Raw genomic sequence first — 22110 nt, 5'->3', positions numbered from 1 at the left:
GAAGAAAATGAGCCCTTTGTGAACCTTGGTTTGTTCGCGGAACCACACGAAATCGCATGGTGCTGGTGCACCCACATGAAACAGCACTAAATTGAATAAATCACTGCCAGCCAGGATCTTGTGCTTAACGCGATATCAAACATGCCCCATGAACATAACGAGTGCATGAAGGCTTGCTGACTTCAGTACACTGAATAACTTGGATGGTTTTCCAATTTATTAGCGAAAATTTCCATAGATATACCATAGAAAAGCCCCACACCAGGCAGAATTGAGAACATTGGTTATACACCAGCTGTTGTGAAGTATCGTCTTGGAAGTATTTTATTCTGTGAATTTTTTTCGAATTCGTACGTTACTAGGGGAGGTAGTAGAAATTTAGATGTGGCGTCGCGATGCGGCCAGTACGGAACCTCTGCTGTCAGTATAGGTGCTTCTTCACTTTTCCTCGATTCCCGTCCGCAAGCCAGATTTTTTTCTTGCCTTATCGCATACCACAGCGGGAGAACGTCGGAACTTTCACGTCGCGAGCTCCACCTTCTCTCTCTCTCTCTCTCTCTCTCTCTCGCTTTTTCTTCTGTTCCCTTTTTGTTCCACGGCGCGCTTCCACTGGAGGTTTTGAGCGTTCCACGTTGGATGATTTCATTACACGTAGTGCGACTGGCGTGGAAACATTTATGCGTGTGACCTTGATTCTATGACAAATACGGCGCTCCTTCTAGATAGAGGGCGCGCTGGCTTTTATTTGAAAGTTCTGCTCTTGTCGCACCGCAAAGAGGTTTGTTATTTTGGAAATACGGTCGTCAGCGTGTGGTCTGCGCATCCCGCATGTATGTTTTCCGGTGTATGAACCTGGCGAGGGGCCCATTAAAGCAGCCACTTCTGCTTACGCAGATGAAGAAGAAGCACTAGTCTAAACGGTGTGGTCAAATGCACTGTGGTTTCTTTATTAGAGCGATAGCTCTGCTACTCCAAGTACAAACCCATAAAACGCCTGGTTGCGTAAATGTGACTTTCAAGCCCAGCCAAGGTCCAACTGAAGCGCGAAGAGAGCACCAACGGTGCTGAGAAGCGTTTGTTTGTTTTCCGTTAATCATACATTGCATTCAAGACATCAGGTGCCACGCCGTGGAAACTACGCAAGAAGTTCAGTGACGAAAATGTATCACTCCGCCCATTCCGCCCATACCTCGCAGCCCGCCAAAGGCGTATGCTCACGCGAGCGTGCACGTGAAGATGCCGCAACCGGCGACCACTAAAGAACACTAAAAGAAAGGCAATGAAAAACAAATTCATCTAAAACGACGCCTTCGATAACTGTATATGAAACATTGTTCGTTTCTAAGGATTAAAATGTATTTTATTTAATACTCACCCTCTACGAAGAGCACTTTCGCACAACTACGATCAAGAACACTAACCTATTTCTAAATGCGGACGCAGCAACTGCAAAAAAAGAAAAAAATACCGCCCAAGCATTCCGTACAGACGGTTAAACAGTGAAACTGAAATGTGCGGCCCCGGTGTTTATAACTGAGGCCGCACGTCAGTGACGGCATGCCCGCAGTCCGCCGTTGTCACTTTCGTTCGATGTCTTAAGTTTGCTCGTTGGCATGTTTAGCAGCCCCCGCCCGCCGTTGACGCTTGCGATTCTTCAAAAGTCATTTGCTTGAGTATTAAATGTGGAGGTCACGTAAGACGATGAATAACTCACACCCCCTTAAACAATGGTTCAGGCCTCCGTAAACGTGGCCTCCCCATTACGACGACAGAAGAGAAGTGAAATTCTACGCTGGAATGATGAGCGGCAACGCAGCCAGCTATGGATGAAGGCGACGACGACGAATGCGGGAGCAGTGGCACGAGCGCGTTCGCATGGTTGTCTCCAAGGGCGCCAACGAGCTAGCTGAGCAAGACGACGACGACGCTCGAGCCATTGTTGATGGTGATAGTTTTCTGTACACAGGCGCGGACAAACGCGTTTTTCTTTCGCCTAGCCATATAAGGCGACGCTTTAAAGGTCTCTCTAGGCTAAACGGCGTTGCAACTGATGCATAAAACGGAGTATAGGGAGCCTACATGGGAATACCTGGGGAGCCTATACATGCAAGTGCTTGCATGTAGGTTCCCTAGTTATTCCCATCTCGTGTGCCATCGAGGGGCGACACCTGTAACGGTACTGGCACGCTCATCACGCTAGCCTCCTGAAACGCCTTCAGTGCAACTCTAAGCCATGCTATCGCTTTCAATGCTTCGCGTTCGGGTAAAACTGACAATCTTTAGCGAACTTCCGGCTCTTCTGCATATAAATTACGAATGCAGGCTTAGTCACAATAACAGCTGCATGTTATTTAGGCTTTTATCAAGTCACTCTTACGCGAAATTAGTCTGTCCGTCGCGTTTGTAGGAGTTCTCATTATATACTGTCTTTCGCGCGAAACGTTTCTTTGTGAAGGTCAAAGGCATCACACATACAAAACAAATCGCTCTGCCTAACCTTCTGACGGCAGATCGGGTCCCACAGCGTTAATAATGCGTGTGCTAAAACACAAGCGGGAAGGGGCGAAAGGGAGCAGCGTCAAGATAACTGTGCCTAGTTTAGCATTGCGGTCTCTCACCCTCTACTCTTTGGGAAGAGCTTGTTCTCATCAATTACCATGACCGTAACACAGAGGCTCGACATTTCGCTTCTGTATTCCCCTTAACTCTCTGGGGCCCTTGCATCTGTCTTGAACTGTAGGTGTGGCCGATGTCGTTGTAGACGTCAGCCTGCGTCCCTTGACAGACAGAGCGGCTCCCCTGCGGCTTCACCGAGGAGCGGTCACTAAAACAATCCCGGCCGCTCAGGCAGACCCACTAAATAACCCATGAGTGGAAGAGACAAAGTGGGTCCGGCAGGTGCCACGGGCAAAGCACCGAGGCAAGCCCTCTTCTGGTGTTTTGCTCCCGGCATGAACAACAAAACGCATTCTCTTTCCCTGTCCGCCGAAATTACTCGCCAAGCGGCAAGAAAAAAATGGAGGAAGGAAAAAACATCTCTGGTAGTCGAGAAGCAGACGCTGAGAAGATTCCGGTTTCGCCCGCAGAAATAGTACCCCTGGCGTCAAAGACAATGGCAAGCCGGAGTATTATGCCAGGCAGAAGCAAGGAGACATTTAACACTCCTAATCTGCTGTTAGTCATAATTTCACAAATCACATTCGTTGTAACATATACACAAGTTATGCACATTGGCACTTGAGACATGCGGCGTATTACTTTCTTTTTTCATGGCAGACGTGAAGAGGGATGTCTCATACGTTAAATCAAATCGAAAATGTGAATTTTTCTAGCGTAGTAGACATACAGGAGACGTGACCGGAAGTTTCTTCAGGTGCCGCCTAACTACTCACAGGGACTTAGCAAAGCCGTCTATGGAAGTGGAATCAAGGAGGAAAATCTCAAGAAGAAATAAAGCAAAAGAAAGGCTGGTCCTGTCGAAGCAATGCTGCCTACCGCCAAGAACCGACTCACCACTCCAATTTCCTGAATACTGAGGACATGTGAGCGTTACGCTGTTTTTCGTGCCGGCGGTAGCACCGACAGATTTGCAATGCAGTGACAGTACAAGCCGCTGCTACTCAAACTAGACAGTTAACGGGTCTAATTACGTGCGCTCGGTGCACATTGGAGACACAGTGCACCGCAGTGGCCATCAATAAGGGGCCGGAAGGAACGTACAGGCCAGATGGATTGCCGCAGAGGGACTTTGAGGATAGTGAGAGGATAGAAGGCAAAAACAATGCGCGAATGAAAAGAAGAAATGAAAAATACAGGTGCACTGTCGAACGCGTGCGAACAAGCGTTACACTGCCGGCACTGGCTCACAACATTCGATTACCAAACATAAAAGAAGGCAGAACGAGATGTTGCGCATTCATTAAACCGCGGCTAAATGTTCTATGGAAAAATGTCTGCTGTTCCAGGTTATACTTTGTGGAGTGCTACGCGAAGAAAAACAAAAGAATAATCAGGGACATAGGTACATGCGCGATTACGGTGCAAATTGTTACATATGGAAAAACGGACGGGAGGCGTAACCGCGTTTCTTCAGTTGACTTGGTTCGGTTGAGTAGCAGGACACCGTCAAGCATCTTTTTCAGCTCCGACGCAATTCAGAGGCGCCAAGTCAAAAAACGCAACGCAGTTCAATGTTGTAAACCTTCCTGAACGGACAATTATCTACCTGTAGCGTTGAGCGCGATGTGTGCGTGCGAGTCATCTTTCTGTTCCCTATCAGAGAAGCAGCGTCATCGATGCCAAGCTGGTAGAAACCTGCCGTAGCCACATGCAAACAGATGTTTCCGAATGAAAAATGCATTCCGGCGCGCAATGGAACTGCAGCGATGGTTTGTTTGGGCGCCGATCGAACAACTTACAGTATGGCGTTAGCGAAAGCTTGAAGGTGCGTGTTGAGCTGTTTTGTAAGCAAATGGTTTGGTATACCGCAAGGCCTCTAGTGTATGGCACAGTGCAACAATACGTGTGCACACAATAAAAAAAAAAGACTGCTGCAAAGATCTAATCCTATTACTGTCCTCGTGTGATTCTCTTTTACCTCTCCGCCGATTTGGCGTATCGCTAATGAGCACAAGATCCCGGGGGCGACTCTCAGCAGCAGCGGTCACATTTCGATGGAGACAGGAATTCAAAAGGGCTTAAGTAACTTGCTTTAAGTACACATTAAAGAACCTCAGATAGTCAAAATTAATTCTGAGCGCTCCACTACGGCGTTTTTCACAACTCGCTGTGCAGTTTCTGGGCGTTATAGCGCACAATTTATACTAAAGTTCTCTTTTGCAGGTTAAAGCGAACATTTCTTCGTAGAGTCGGACGCGGTGTGATGCCGCCGTGATTGAGCTGTGCCGAGGAGGAGGTAATACGGACAAGGAGAATGTCGAAAGGCGATGCAGGTGAAGACGGAGTGTTGTGCAAAAGCTAGCGCGTGTCCTTATTCGTCACAGCTGGGGAGTCGACACCCGTGCTCGGTCGGCGGCAGAAACGAGGCGCTCGGCGTTGCGTGTTGTGTAACGTCTTGCTATACGTGACAAAAAGTTGCGGCAAAGTTCAAGCACAGCTGCGCGTCTCGGTGTCATGCCTGCGCTGTATTGCGAGATGCAGGCGGGCAACAGCCGCAGACAACCGCGACTCCACATCTACACACAAGAATTTCAACTAGACACGACAAGAAAAGAACACCGACACAAGAACAGTGTGCTCCAAAACGGTGTAACCTTCTTTACTTTGACAAAAAGAAAAGATCTCTGACGGTTTCTGCAGAATTCAGCTTTATGGGGATTGCTTTCAGTAATACAATAACATCGGCGTCCAGAAAATACGTCGCTTCGTCCGCATCCGTTTCGAGATCACTTGCTCCTTGGCATTAGAGGGCCAACGCGGCACGTTAATAACGTCGGAAGCTGAAGTGCCGAATCGGATCTAACAGAACTGCAAATGACGATACTTGTTCTCACCTCAAAGCCGTGCTTCTCCTCGTAAGCGGTGAACAAGAAATATGCCTCGAAGCGCACAACGCCGAACAGGAGATCGTAGTCGGCGTACGACGAACGCGGCGAGGCCATTTCGTGGCGCGGCTCGCCGGGAACCACCGTGCCGTCGACGGTGGGACCGAACGCCGAGAGGTGCTCGGGCACGGCAAGGGGCACGTCGACCAGCTCACGCACGGGCCGGTGACGCAAGCAGTCTCCGAGCGCGGCGCCGGTGCCGGACTCCGGGCATCCCAGCGCTCGACCCACGTGGCGCGCGTAGCGCACCGCGTCCCGGGCTATGGCCCACGGGCTCAGCGCCGAGCCGGACATCATCACGGCACGCTGGAACAGTCCGTTGTCTGCGAGAGGTGGAGAAACACAGGGAACATATGTGACTGCGAAACGCTGACCCTTTAATGGCAATCGGAGCATTGAAGAGACAGAGAGGGCTTTTAATGAAATACTCAGATTTCTGCAGGTGTATGTGTAGTCACCGACTTTCTACTCAGAATGGGGAAACGGGTTAGGGATTGAAAGGCCCCAAGGAAAAAGAAGAGAGAAGACAGAAGAAAAAAAACAGAAAGAAATGACAAATAGACGTGGAAAGGTGGACGTTATATTTACATATAAAATGAAGTTCGGTTCGTTACACACAAAATGAGGGCAATCTAAATATAAAGTTTCGTCATTTGACGTGTATTCGCCATTTCCTAAGGCTTTTCAAGCTGGCCAATGTTCCGAAGACAAGCAAACAACAAGTTTAAAGCCTGCCACCGCCTAGAAAGTATTGGAGCTAGTGTTCTTTTTTTTTTTTTAGCGTGAGTCGTGCTAAATTTTGTTTATTCCCCATTCATTAGGTGTTCTTTCATGTCTTTAAACTGGGCTGTTATTACTTACAGCGCGAACTAAAAACAAGGACACAGAAAAGACACGAAACGGCTCGTGTTTCGTCTCTCTTCTTTGTCCGTGTTTTTAGTGCGCGCTGGAAGTAATAACAATGCAGTTGTACCAATTCTCCCAGTTAGCTACCGTAAATAAACTGGGCATTCTGATTGGGACACACAAGGACATTGCCGAGGTCCGTACACGTTCGAACGTAATTACAATGATCTATTGAACTTAGCGCGTGCCAGAAAAGTTACACGCATCTTCGCTGCTCACCAAACATTGACGTGCGCTGATTTTTGCGAAAGCGTAATTGTAAGCATAGTCGAATGCGCGAAATTTCACGCAGTATTTGAACAAAATAATACAATGGAATGAGAAGGCAGCAATAAATTTCGTGTTGTCCGTGATCTATGAGCTGGAAACCTTGCAGTTACGTATAATTGTTTTCATTTCACCATGGGAAAGTAAACGCCACCTGTTGGCCACATTTGAGATACGTTCAACGCTATGAGCACGAAATTATTGCTTCTCATGATAGCAATGCCGGTTCAAGAGCTTAGTGTAGGCATGGGGTTTGTCTGCGCTGTTGGGATTATTTGAAATTGTGTTAATGTAACCTGAACACCTGACTAGAGAAGTGTTTATCTGGGTTAACATTGACGAACACCTATTGCGAAATTGAAGAAGGAGAGTATAGTTATTTGCTTAATGTTTTGGGACGAGAACTGCTTAACAAGAATAATTTAGGCAATATTATTTAATTTATCTCTAGTAGCACTGTGGGAAAACACTACTTCGGTCAAAGCATTTCAAAGCTGCACTTTTGCATGATGTTATATGCCACACAAAGCTTTTCTCCATGTTTATAACGGATCATTATGTTTTCGAGAAGCCGGACCTGACACTTCGCTTGCTATAGTGGCTCTGGCTTAAGGACGCGTAGGTTACAAGGTAGGTGCTAATTATCTATCTTCCGAATCGTTATTATGAATTATTTATTCACGCCTGGCAGCTCTACTCTAACTTTTTTTGTTTCTTCTCATGTTTCTAAAGTGTGGCTGATGATGTTGAAGGTATTTTTCTAAAAGCTGCCACAAATTATCAGAAACACAAGGAGCTCGTGTCGTTTTAAGCCAAGACCGCTTTAATTTTTCACTGTGAACACGGAATTCCCATAGCTGACGGCTTTACAAGTCAGCGTTATAGACCTCTACTTTAATCATGTTTGGCGTTCCCTTTGTGAGGGATCCGATAACTATCGCTTATTTATTTATTTATTTATTTATTTATTTATTTATTTATTTATTTGTTTATTTATTTAGTTATTTATTTATTTATTTATTTGCACTCTTTTGGCACCATTATCCACGCCGCCGCTGTGATCAGAACATCAACCAGCAAACACGGCGTCAGTGAGTCAATCAGAACTGAAAAGAGAGAACAGCTTTGACTTCGTAAGACCAAGTCTCAGAAGCCGTCGACGCGCATAAACTGGAGCGAACCGTGCGGTCACATTTCTTCCAGTACAAGCATTTTAAGGAAGACAGCATCGTCTCAAACCACGTCTTAAGGTCGCGACCACTAGCTACCCGCGCACTACAGCATGCAGACTTCGCACTCCACAAAGCAGCACTTCAGCAAAGCGAGCGCCTCTTATTCAACCCGCCCCAGTCTCTCTTGATGATCTCGCTATACGCGTGTGCTGTGAGCTCATGTGTAGAGAACGATTTAGGAATTTACGACGAGGGGCCTCTTTACGGCCGAGGCGCCTGCCGATCAACGCCACGACCTGGCGCCATAGCCATTTGCACGGAGCTGCCTCGTGCACAACTTTGCCTTGTTAGCGGCCAGAAACCACACTGGTGTGAACAGAGAAAAAACAAATATAATAACTGTACAGACCTAGAAAAACAAGAATAAGATGCGACGGCAGCAGCAGCAGGAGCAGCAGTTTCCTGCCCGAAAAAGGGCAACCTTATAAAATGGTTCGAAGAGTTGCACCCCAGGCAGTGTTTTTCGCTTTCATGTCCGCGCCACCTTCGGTAGAAACGCCACCCTCGTGTTACCTTTTTTGCTAGTTGGTCGTGAAGACAACGAGATGGCGCTGTTTCGTACGATGCTCTCAAACATCTCCAGTGACGCAGCCGGCACTTCTTGTATTTTGTAAGATGAAAAGCTAGGGATGAAGGTTTATGGGCTCCGCTGCTTTTGCCTTCGCGTCGTTTCACACCATTATGAAAAATACATGTATACTCTTAGATGACGACTTGCGCCTTTGTAGTATTAGCTGTGTTCTCCCGCGCAATATAATGCGACGGTAAATTGAAGGGACGGTTTCCTTTGTCGTGCAGTTCCTTCTTACATCCTGAGTTATTATAAAATAATTTAAATGTTGTCAAAGGGCATTTTCTATCTATGCCATCACCTACCTTTTTCGTGGTGAAATACTATATATATGATGAAAGCGGAATACGGTTGTTGGTTGCTGGAACACACGTTCTCACGCCAAAGGGATGTCTGAAGAATTACCAAGGCCAGTCTCGAGAATGTTAGACACAGCCATACTCTATACTTTTTCGATAGTATTGTTTGTGCTATAACTAATAGCACAAGTACGAGTAATATAAATAAATGGCAGACTCAACTGTAGTTGGTGTCTGCATAATGCGAAGCATTGATTATTTGTAGAGAATGGTCGTATGAATAATGCAAATCTTGTGTATCGAATGGTGGTGCAGAGGTACGCTGTGGTGTATGTATTTGTAATAACTAAGACAGAATGTTTGTAATGCGAAGATTTAAAATTTCAAGCAAATGAAAAGCCAGTCACCGCAGTGGCATGTAATTTTAGGCTGCACATCACCGGTACCGGACCCGTTGAACGGCGAGACACTCCGCCAGCCCACCTGCCTGCCGAAAAGTGCCTGAAAATGTCGCGCAATTGAAAGCATTTTGCAATGTCTGAAAATCAGAGGAGCGCTGATTACATGTGCACACCAGCAAGTTCGTGCAGCTGCTACAGCACGCTTTTTGTGTCTTTCTGATAACAGTTTTAATTATCGTGGCACGCACATGTGCAGGTTATCTCTTTCATGTGGTTGGTTTGAAAGCTGTCTTTGTACGTAAGGTTTCTGAACCGAAGTTGCGAGACTTTGTTTTTTGATCGTGATATTTGTGAGTGTGACGACGCAATTTATTGGTTGGTTAACACTGTCGGTTTCTTCTCGTGTTTAGTTTTTGCGTTTAATTTTACCCTAGTAATGGCAACACAACCTGAATATTGAAACTTAGATGTGAAAGCTCATTCTCAACGTAGGCCCCTTACGACTACAACAACCATAAGAAAAGCCATTTATTTTTTAAGGAATACCCGAGAAAGAAGAGAGGGCCATCGTAAATTAAAGAGAGAATACGGCAGAACTCATCACGTGATGACTGTCGATGACAATGCGATCAGCATTTTGAGCAATGTAGCACCGCACCGTATTTGTCATCTCATGTTTACTTAACATCTGCAGTTGTCATTCTCGGACACCCGTTGCTTCGGCTATATGCCACATAGTTCAATATCATACCACTTTGCAACGGCACTTACTTGCCTATAGGTCGCTCGAAAGCATGTCAGTATGATGACGAATATATGACGCCGACGCAGCGACATTAAAATAACGAAGAAAGAATGACGTCGACGGAACGACAAAGATGGTGTGACGACGGTTGTATGACGACAATGAGAGATGATTCCTAGATGACGGCGAAATCATTTGATACCATAGTGTGACGACATTATGAGGACAACGAGAAGATTAGGAGTGTATGACGACGATCGGGTGACGATAACCGGATGACGAAGCTAGAATGACGACACTGGCACGACCACGATAGCATGACAACGGCGGCATAATCCCAATTGAATAACGGCAACATGGTTACAACAGAATGATCAAGAATAAAGGGTGTCGGTGAATGGATGAATGTGGTATGACGACGACGGAATGAAGGCATTCGGATGGCGTTACTGAAGTCATGACGATGGTAAAACGACAGCTTGACAATGACGGCATGACGACAATGCCTGGACGATGACTGTATGAAGATGATGGTATGACAACAATCTGAGGACAATAGCGTTACGACGACTGTATCACGAAGCCTGTAGACGACGATGGTGTGATGACGACGGCATGACGAGAGGCGGATGACAAAGGGGAAGTGAAGACGATGGCACTACGACGATAGCATGATGGCAATATCACGACGGATGCATAATAGCGTGTTACTGGCGACGATGGCATGACAACGCCGGAATAATCACGATTGAATGAGGCTAGCGCAATTACTAGAGAATGACGAAGAAAAATTACAGCATTGTAACGACAAATCTGTTATGACGTCTACGGCATGTCACTAATGGAATGACGTTACCGAAGTTATGACGACGGTAAAACGACGGCGCGACGACGGCATGACGACAATTGTATGACGACCACTGTGTGACGAAGACGGAATGACGAGAGTTGGTTGAATAAATTAAGAATGACAATGGAACAAACGCGAGGGCATCGTGATGGCTATTTCACAACGAATGTATGAAGAAAACTGTATGAAGACCACACAGTGACCACGACGACATGAAAACGCTATTAGATGAATAGATTACGACAAGTGCATGACAATATTGACGTGACGACGACTGTATCGCGAAGTCTGCACCGCGGCGATTGCGTGTCCATGGCGGCACGGTGACATTTGGATGATGAAGCTAGCGTGACGATAATAGAACGACCGCGATGGCATCATGATGATAGTGTGACAACGTACGCATGATTTGTGTGCGAAAACGATGCCCTAATACGATGGCTTCACGAGAGTCGGATGGCAAAGCTAATATGACGATGATGCAATGACCACGACGGCCTAATAAGCACGAGCGCATTCGTGATGGCCCAATCTGTTAGACAACTCGAGTGACCAGGCCGGCGTAGAAGGCCTGGTCTGGTAGAAGGCCTGACCTGGTAGAAAGCCTGATGGAGGCATGACGAGCGTCATCACGAAGTTGAAATGACGACGGTGGAACGATCCCAACAGCATCCAGAGCACACACGTGTGGCCCAAGGTGGTAGGTAATGTGGGTCATTGGGTAGGCGTGAGAGAGGATGCATGGATGGATGGATGGATGGATGGATGGATGGATGGATGGATGGATGGATGGATGGATGGATGGATGGATGGATGGACGGACGGACGGACGGACGGACGGACGGACGGACGGACTAAAAACGACTTAAGTAGACAAAGAATTCCAATCGCTGTAAAGATAAGACAGGACGGAACGGAGTAATTTTTTATTTGTTCTTGCACCAGCACGTTCGCGTAGCTGAAATATCATAGGTAGCCATTTAATTCTGGTTCCTTTTTAAGGAGATGCACTGAATAATCAAGCTAAAAAAGGAGCAGTAAAAATGCACCTAAAGTTATATATAGCAAATTTGAAGCGAAATCACAAAAAGCGGAACTAGGTACCTAAAGCAAGACACTTTTTTGGTGCACTAAGAACAGCTACTGCGGAATGCGGTGTTTGTCTTTAGCGGCATCCCACAGCCCTTTTAAATATTAATGACCACTCTTGATTAAGTAACCACTCTTGATAGAAGGCAGTGGTGTAGGGAACACTTTAGCCGTATATTACTTACTTGCACGGGTGATGAAATTTAAGCTATAAAACTCGAAAAATAACTTTATTTCTGCGGCTTCTTAAGTTTCTGCTGTGATTCTGCGGTCCTGATGGCACATTGACTATACTCTGAACAACGATTGGCCAGATTTATGAATACCTCACGAACACTTATAAATTTGGCATGAGCTAGAAAATTCCGAGCAGTGTCATCTATCTCCCATCACATTGCTATGTAAAAGATTCACGCAGAAACTCCTCTAGTCTAAGTATGCGTAATCATTGTGCCACTTGCTCATCTCCACGCAGCCACGCGTCCTTATCAATGTTATGAAGCTTGATCGCACCAGCAGAAACATTTATCAACCCTTATCGGTCGTTGTCAACCTTATCGACCATTTCCTTTTCATGTTCTATAGCGAACATGATAAGGCAGGTTTAATTAAGATAGAGTGCATTACGGCACTTGAACCCACGACCATTGATGTTAAGGTGATGTTCATTAGCCACAGGTAATTAAGATATAGTCAATTAACGCGCTCACCCACGACCTTTGGTGTTAATTAAGGTAATTTAGGGTAATTAAACGAAGCTGTTGCCAAACCACCACTGCGTTTGCTGACGGGGGTGCGCAATGCTTTATTAATGGTTTGGATGCTTCTTTTGATCTGGTTCTTTATTGAAACGTATGCTGTTTTGTGTGTTGTATGGGTGATTTCAATGAATGTATGCACTGTTCGCTTCACTTTGCTGAGCGCTTGTAGCCTCTGCCTTACATGGGTATGAGCCATTGCATTTTTTGCTTGCTTACCAAGGTATGAGTCATTGATTCTCTTAAGAGACGGACAAATTGCTCATTGGGTAGGCATAGAAATCCTTACGCATAAAAATTTACCAAAAACCACTAATGGAGCACAGTTATTTTCCATTTCGCACTCCCTGTTTTCAGCGATGGTGGTTTGCTTAAGTTATGCCAATTTTTGTACATTGCTAAAGTGGGCAATTGCTAATGTTTATTTGATGGTGTCGCCATATTTGCATCTGAGGGGTGTGTTCGCGCCTGTAATCTCTGTTCAGGCACCTTGAATCGCCTATGCGCTGATCGAACTAATAATTTTAGAGTACTAGCGCTAGGGCTTTTAATCCAGTGAAAAGCTATTGTGTGTCTGTCCGTGTACTGCGGGACCATCAAGAGGGAAGAGCAGCGCCACGTGATAGAGAGGAGGCAACGAGTAGGTACGTCACGCGTTGGAGCAAAGTAACCATCTGCAGCCAATGACGCGCTTCCGCCTCGCACAGTGCAGCCAGTCAGAGAAAGGAAAGGCAGAGTCCCTGCCTTTCGTGTCCTTGTTCTCTCTCTCTCTCTCTCTCTCAGAGCGCACGTGCCCCGACAGCTCCAGGCAATAAGAAGATGCACTCGGCCGAATTTGCAGCCGGTGCAGATAAGTGCCGCGCGCGGTTCTCGTCTCACAGATGGTTTAGCAGTGCGTCAGAACAAGTCGTATCGTAGATCTCTAGAGATAGGCCATGGATGAGGTGGTGGGTTCACCTGGGTTGCTCGACGTGGAGCGCCGGAGTCGTCGGTACGCACAAATACAGCTGAAACGACAACGTGAGCGTCCTTCGACTGATCCTGGCATTGCAGATAACCGACATGAGATATTGGAAGAATACAGGTTGCAAAAATGCCGTGAATGTGAAAATGAAACTAGTGCACAGAGGGAACGCCGTTTCGACGCTGATGCCGAGGTCACAAGAAACGCGTGGGCTAACAAAACTACCGACCAGTGACAACGCCGCGTAGACACCAACCTTCAAGCTATCAGGATTCGATGGGCGAAGGAGACTGCCAATGAGTTTGCCGCACGCTTGGTCAAATATGTTTTATTCAAGGGCGGCACAGACCTACTGGCACATACCCAATAAACCTCGTTGGCATTAAAGAGATTCACTGGAGACTAGCACAGACAAAGTGGCACATACCTTTGATAAGCGAAGACAAATTATGCAAAAGAGTAACGGTGATAGCGAGCAATAGTTTGTGCTTAGCCAGAGGTAAACCTTCATCCAAAGTTTTTTATTGCGATAGCAATCTAATGCACACTCCATGCGCATTTTTGCCATCGCCGTCGCCGTCGTGGTGATGTTCCGTATAAAGTCCAATAGCGATAACACCGGCGCGGCACGCCATATGCTGTACGTGCGAGAGAAATCTCGCGCGCGGCAGGGAGGAATGCGGGGAGGAAGCGCGCCATTTTCCGTCGCGCGCGAGGCCCCGGGGGAAGGGAGAAGGGGCGGCGGCGTCGTACTCTGGCAGCAACTGCGTATGCACGGCCGTGGTTGGTCATGCGGGCTGCATCTTGAAACAATATGCGTTGGGCGCACAGTCCAGGTGCGCCAACCGCTCAAACCTTTGTGCGCGCTGTGTTCTCACCGCTCACTTGGCAATGAATCGATAGAGAGCACGAAGGTCATTTGGCTCGTTGCTGCGGCCGCGCTTCCTCGTGCCAGCGTTTTGACAGTGAGTGTCCACGGTCATCGATTGTGATGTGTTCATGTTTTTCAGTGCTTGCTGACACCATGGGCGCTGTAACGTAAAACTATTCCAAACCTTTTCTATTCCAATTCTGTAATCAGCCATCCGCGATTGGTCAAAAACTTTTTTGGATCACCCCCACTTCACCTGTCTGTCACGCGACGTCACGAAAACCGCGATAGCTCCCCATCTGCTATGACGTGTACAGACTGATTATGCATGATTTCACCGAAAAAAGAAAAATAGTTATTTCTGATTCGATGCCTTTTCGCCATTAGCCCCCGGCTATAGGTTAAAATTTTTCGGGCTGCACCCACTTCACCTGCCTGTCCCGCAACGTGACAAAACCGCAACAACTCACTCCGTCAAAGTGACGTGTACGCATTAAAGATGCATTAATATACCGAACAAAACTGAATTTTGTTCTGAATAGCCGCAGGCTCTCCATTTTGAAAGGAATAAAAGATGGCAGCCACCGATCGCTCAGGCGCTGGCTACTCGCACCTGCCAGAGAGCATGGGTTCGTTTGCGCATAATGAAACTTTCTGCGTGGCCTTGTAACGCTTTCGAGCACTTTCGGCATGTTTACGACCTCATTCTACGAATTTTTCTTTGGTGAGGATCTGTTTTAGCGTCATTGCTTCCGTTGCATGTCGCCGCGATTTTTGCCCAGCCACTGCAACCTAAGTAAGGGAAAGCGGACCAATCGCAGACGCCGGCACTGCCCTCTTCATCCGGTTATCGATTTTCAGTGCAGTGGTTCGGCCCTGTCGAATCTCTCTCCACTTGAGCGTGCTCCTCGCCTTTTGTCAGCCAATTATATAAGACAAGCCGCTCAGCGTAGGCAATGTTATTCGTTTTTTAAGCAGACAAAAGGGACCTCCTATGAACGAGGAGAGCGTTTGATTCATCTGTTCAGACAACCCTGCAGGTGACCGCCCGATGCTTGCGTCGGCGGTTACGCAAGTTTGACGTCAGGAGATTGGAATAAAAACATATTGGAATAGTTTTACGTTATAGGGCCCCATGTTTGTTAATTTACTTAGTGGGCGAATGTTTCCAAGTTTATAACGGCGATAAATCTACAATCCTGAATTTTAATGTTGTCTACTAATTTGCTATCGCAATCAAAGTCTCGCAATTTAGGCGAAATAGAAACTTTTTTTTGTTGCTCAAGGATTGTTGCTTCGAGAGGGGCAGCGCGAAGGCAGCATTCGTCTTGTTCGTGCCTAAAATACGAGTTTAATGGCAGACACTTTAGCAGCCGCGCTGCTAAATATGAAAAAGTATTTATCAAGCACTTGTGTATTTCCCAGCTGTAAAATAGGTAGCTGTGCTAATAGGTGTCTACATTGAAGGTTTCAAGACTCTTAGCTCTAGCAACTATCTATTGAGCACTTCGAGCTGCCAGTATTCGCGTACCTTTTTCCTGGATCACTTGCTTGGTCTGTCATAAATATTAGACACCATTTCAAGCAATAAACGCACCTGCGTCGGAGCTTCTTGAGACACAAGACCATTTTGAGGTTATGATTTGTAGGGATAACAAAAACTTAACTGAGAGCTCACAAAATATTAAGAAAGAAGGGGCGCTACAACTTACCATTGTGTAATAAATAAACTTTAATATGTATAAAACCTGTAACTCCGTGGAAGAAAGTGCGTACAAATATCATCATCTTCTAACATTGATGAAATAGTACGTCATACTGCTCGCATACGGTTGGCACAACCTATAGTGACAGGTGTCTGACTCAGCTGTCTGTTTATAAGACGTGCGCGTGACCACGTCGATATCACAGAAGCTGTCAGAAAACGAAGATGCAAGACTAGTGCTTGTCGCGTTATGGAAGTACATCCTCTTCCTTTCTTTTGCGCCGTCATTACTGACATTGCCAGCAAGAAAATTCGATATCTCCCGTTCAAACTTGACAGGAGTTCTAAAACAAAGCAAGTCATCTTGTCTTCCAACGTTTCTCGGGACTTCCAGAAAAAGGAATGATTTCAAATATATAAAAAGTTACGTTACTTTACCCGACGTGACGTCCAATGCTGATTTTGTTCTTATTGACTGCCTTGCCTCGGCAGCGTATTGTCATGTATATCGTCTAGGCACGTTTGCCTGGATTGAGGAAACAAAAAAACAGCCTGTTTAACAGGAATTCTGATTGCGTAGTTTGAGAGCTCTAAAGATCACTGCTTTTAATCAAGAACTTCATGATGAAACGGGTGAACGTGGGCGTTACCGATAGCTATAAGGTATTTTTTAGAACGGCGGTTCTTGTGCTCACTGCTTCTGTGACATGGCTGCCTACTTCGTCTATCATCGAAGAGAGTCGTTTCGACAAATGGTAAGGAGATGATTTTTAAACATGTCATTAAATCTCAATGTGACCCTTGTGCGTCGCTGTGGACTATGCTTGCCCACGCATTTGTACTTGAAGAGATAAAAAGCAAGGAAAAGATAAATGACAATTAGCATTGCCAAGAAATTCTTCTCCGTCTTATCGTTAGTACTTGTCGATAATGCGTTATTAACGCAGTCTTCAGGTTATTGTAGTGTGTGTTTGTGTGAAAAACTGGCTCGTCGACTAAAAGAAGTCACTCTTGTCGCTTTAACTCTTTTGCTTTAACACATAATGTATTTTCATTTTTCAGTTTCGCCCTTTAGAAATAATCGTCGCATCATCACACTAAGTAGTTCCTCCGTGACGGAAAGTACTGTCCTACAGCTCTCATTGCGCAAAGTGATCAGACCTACAGATATAATGTAGCAATGTTCAAGCAGAATGAAATAAATGCAACAAAGACAATATTAAAAAGGCAAGCGATTCAGTACCCCATGTTGTTTTGCTGTGATGAATGAACTGCGCGATGCCAAGTGAAGTTTTTGGTTAGTAGAAAAGAGGACAACAAAGTGTGAACGCGCGGGCAGGATTGCTGTGTCTGGGTGTTTGGCGAAAGGAGACGATGACGACGACGAAGAGCGTGGAGCACGAGGACACGTGGCGCAAGTAAGGAATGAAGGAAAAATTATGCAATCGGTGAAAAAGTTCCAAAGAGTCAATCGTGGAGAAAGAAACGAGAAGCCACGAGGAAGAAAAAGCGTGAAGCGCGTTGTATAAACGCTGATGAATTTCCAGGAAGCGACGCAGGAAGAAGGTCGGCCAAAAGATCGGCAGCCGAAGACGGACTCTCGGGTTCCGGACCCGAGCTGCCAGGGCTTCATTCGGCCAGGGAAACCTGTCAAACTGTTACGGTGCTTCGTGGCTTCGCCATGCCACTGAAGTCTACCACGATGCCTGCGGACGCCAGCGCCTGCAGGTGGAACGTGAGCGGTCGCGCTACGGGCCCTGGCTTGTGTGCAGCTGCCTGACCAGGACGTTCCGGTCCCCTGCCACTTCTTCCTTAAGCTTCCCCGCTGCGGCGAATGCTACTTCTCAGCCGGCTGGACAAAACAGCCAGCCAGCCAAACGGAACCAATCGCTCCGCCCCATCACTGCCTGGGCGAGAACCTCTCCGTCTCCAGCATCGCCTCGCCTTTCACCACTTAAACAACACAGCAGTTCGCAAAAGGTGAACTGTTGCTGCGTTGACTGCACCGCATGCTCCGGCTCGCACAAGGCGATAACGCTACTTAGTGGACTACATATCATATTGACCGCAAATAAAGATATGGACAGAGGGAGATGATATTCAGTAATTTGCGGTCAACATGATATGCAGTAAATACCAACTAGGCCAAAGTGAAGTTCTTCTGAAGCTTAGTGGACTAGTTTTATTCCATTTTGCATTGTAATCGCTTCTTCCGGTTGATATTTCATTATGTGTTCATTACCCATTTTTTCCGTCCTGTGTGCATAAATTTTGTGCGTGTCAGTGTAAACGAACGCCTTCGTCTTTAATTGCATGCGCTCAGGTCACGCCTGAGTAGCCCGCTGCAAGCGTAAGAAGAACCTGCTTCCCACTCACACGCCACTGCAATGTCTTTAGCTGGTAGGAAAAGGACGGCTGCAAAAAAAAAAAAAAAAACAGTTATGTCGCCTGCTATCGACAGCTAGTGCTCGCAAACTCAGTGAATCAATTAGAGAGCTTTAGCGTGCCCCATATCCCGACATGCGCAAGCCAATCGGGCGAATTGCCGGCGTTAACTGGCTGGAGCGGTGACGCCATCTGCTGGCACAGATATCAGAGAATCAAACACATAGCTATTACTGCAGTAACCAAGTGTATTCTGGTTCGCAGCTGGTGTAAATTTTCGGTAGCGGCGTCATTGGGAACACCATGATGCCGCTGGTTGTCTAGCTAAGCCACTGATCACTTATTACGCTGCTGGCTCTCCAGTTGAGGTCGGCGCCACCAGATGGCGCTACCATTCCGGCCGCTCACGTTTACGTCCCCGCTCACGAGGCAAACCATTTATTCTATGGCAAACCACACGAACTGCCGGCGTGTACCGGAATACCGGACACGGTAACACTCTCTATTGTCACTGTCCCGCAACGCAACCCTAATACTCGCAATACTGTCTTTTCAGTTTTGTGCTTTGACCCCTTAGGCATCTCTTCTAATATCGCAAACATTGCAGAATGATGTCAGATGACCAGCATAGCAAACGTTGGTCTGGCGGTACATTGACACTATATATTTCTTTGTTAGAAAGAACCACGTAAATCTAACAGCCAAAGCAGCCAAGATAATCACAGGAAATGTTTACTGCATTGTTCAATTGAAATGTAGAAATACTACGAAACTGGAACATGAAATTTTAAGAGAAGACAACTTTCTTATTTTTTTTTTTCACTTGGGTGGCCACTTGCCACCCAATATGTTAAGGAATGACTGTTTGATGGAGTTGTTCGCTTAGTATATTCTTGAAAATATTACTTGGAACAATTATGCTTAGTAAGAATTGTATTTATTTATTCAGCGAAATCATTTCAAAATTTGCCCCTCATGCCGCAGGTCACAGGAGTTGCAAAATACAATAATGAGATGAGGGAAAGCAACAGGAAACACCGGAATCTTTCTTCGCAGTCAGCCAATCGAGGAATAGTGTCTCCCGTTCGTCCACATTGTAACGTTTCCTCTTTCTTCCATTGTTAATAAAAATCCCTACTTCTCCTTCATACGAAAAAACTCAGTGCCCTTCCACTCTGTGAAGAAGGATGACCAGCGAAGCTGCGCATTTGGGCCCCTTAATGGCGAACTGCACCACCGCCGCAGGTCAGGCTGGCATTGCACTATCTTAGGAATTCTTTTTTTTTTTTTCTACACCCGGACGTGATAAGAAGGGAAGTAGCCCATACCAGCTTCGCTGTAAAATATACTATCACTTCGAAGTCTTGATCAAGATTGCCATTATTTACAATGACGGAGAAAAATTTCGTAGTTGAAAGCTTTTTTTGGTTTGTTTTTCGTTCGTAGTAAATCGTAGTGCGTAGTCTAATCGCCCGCCCCCCCCCCCCCCCCCCCCCCCAAAAAAAGAAGCCAATTTTGGTGCCACTCTTTGCTGAACAAATCGCAAGAGAGTGTTCAGTAATTTCAGGTTGTGCAATTACGTATGCCAATCAACTTTAGGCAGATTTAGCAATATCTTGATATATTCAACGAATGAAACGCTTTAAGATGTCACCACAAAGAGGAACACCCTACAAAAAGACAAAGGCGCGCACCTATTCGAGTGTTGACCTATGTTCTAGGACATCATAGTATTATACAGGCGAAATACGCACACATCCACGTTAGCGTAGAAGCTGCGCATGTCTTACATCAACAGGGCCTATCTGGCAGCAAGCCGTCATCGTCACTATCAGAGAAGGAAAGGAATTTCTTGGAAAGTGCTCGCACTTGCACAAAGCGATAGAGTCGTTCAAAGTCTTTCTTTCGATCTCATTATTTAGATAAACAGATTTCACAACTCACAATTCGGTTAGGTTAGAAATTTTTGCATTCACCTTAGACAGAGCTTAGTTAAACGACGACCCATTCATCAGATATGATATGAACAAAAATAACAGAAGCGGCATCACATCTGTTAACTTACGTTCTCAAGAGTAGTGGCTCTAGTATGGTAGTGACATGTACGTACACCCTCGAGACAAAGCAAATGGTTAACAGGTGGCTCGTAAAATATCAGTTTCCTCGCATTATACTGTTGCAGTTTGAATCTCAAAGGGACACTGCAGAATTGGTTCAGCCAAGTTCAGACGCCTTTTTTTTTTCAGCAATCTTCACTGGTCCCATTCGAACTCACTTATATAGTGACACGCATTGCCCGAAGACGGTGGTACAGTGGTATAGACGCTGCTTATATGTTAACAATAGAGTACTGTTGAGGAACAAGGCTTTTGTGCTCATACCTTTGGCCATAGGTGACATCATTAGGAAGTTCACGCATGCCGCTCCGTGGCCGTGCCCCAGTATGGTAACGTTCCGGTGGTCTCCTCCGAACACGTCGATATTCTCGTGGATCCAATGAAGTGCGGCTATTTGGTCCAGAAGCCCGTTATTGGCCCGAGAGGCTCCGTCCATTGCAGGTAGGAAGCCTGCGTGTCCACGTGACATGTACTGAATCACTCGGATAACGAGTGGGAGCACAACTCCATTTACCTAGCACTCAAGCAGAGGCTTCCTATTTCATAGCAATAACCACTATTCAGTGGTGGTAATTCAGCATCACGTGATCATACTGGCAATGTATACTATGTGCCGCACCTGCATCGTGGCCGCAGACTGCTTCAGTATTAAGGCCACCCAACCAAACACTTGCAGCCTGCAGTTGTTGCGTGAATTTCATGCAATTATTTTAGTTCAAATAATGTGTTTATATATATATATATATATATATATATGTATATATATATATATATATATATATATATATATATATATATATATATATGTTTGCACTATGTTTGCGCGCACAGCAGCAGCAATCATAGTGACACGTGCACAGTTCCGGGCCCATCTCGCAGTCTGGCAGATTCAGTGTGTTGACAAAACTGCAAGAAATAGAAGTATCAAGACAGACAATGGGAGCCATGAACGGAGTAGCAACTCCTCCGCACAGTTCTCCGCAAGTCGAGTTCGCGTCAGCAGATACACAGAGCAGTTCAGCGAACGTGAGAGCTAGAGAAGCCCCGCTGCTGTTTTCGGAAGTTGCCTTGCTTTAGGCACTAGCTGACTGCTTTCGGAAATAGCGCAGCGCTCATATATAGCAAAGAGAAAAAGAAAGAAAGGGCAAAGAAAATGATAAGCACCGTTGCAGATTGAAAGAGGGGCGTGGTAAACGGCGGGATCTTGGTATATTTAGTATACCTCCCTCGGTGGTGTTGGAGTCCCAAAGAGAGCCGGAGTAATGACCTTGGTTTCTGTTTCCTTTACTCCTTAGGATAAGTCGGCAGTAGACGGAGAATACAAACACGCGGAACAATCACAAGCCGAACTGGAGTGGCAAGAGCAGAGCTCAACGAGATAGAGGA

General features: G+C 46.0%; 1 protein-coding gene across 5 annotated transcripts in view; it reads right to left on the bottom strand.

Annotated features, from left to right (window-relative positions):
- The window catches only part of LOC126541292 (neuroligin-4, Y-linked-like), a 312904-nt gene that overhangs the window by 32353 nt on the left and 258441 nt on the right, over positions 1–22110 (bottom strand). For all 5 annotated transcript variants that reach the window (XM_055076537.1, XM_055076535.1, XM_055076536.1 and 2 more), the window contains exons 4-5: positions 20989–21174; positions 5514–5887 (exon numbers count right to left, since the gene is read on the bottom strand). In XM_055076537.1, the coding sequence (XP_054932512.1) occupies positions 5514–5887; positions 20989–21174 (560 nt within the window). The remainder of the gene's footprint in view (positions 1–5513; positions 5888–20988; positions 21175–22110) is intronic.

Source organism: Dermacentor andersoni, chromosome 2 (assembly GCF_023375885.2).
Source record: "Dermacentor andersoni chromosome 2, qqDerAnde1_hic_scaffold, whole genome shotgun sequence".
In the NCBI taxonomy this organism is placed as follows: domain Eukaryota; kingdom Metazoa; phylum Arthropoda; class Arachnida; order Ixodida; family Ixodidae; genus Dermacentor; species Dermacentor andersoni.
Note: the sequence above shows the minus strand (reverse complement) of the source record. Positions and strands in the feature narration are given on the sequence as shown.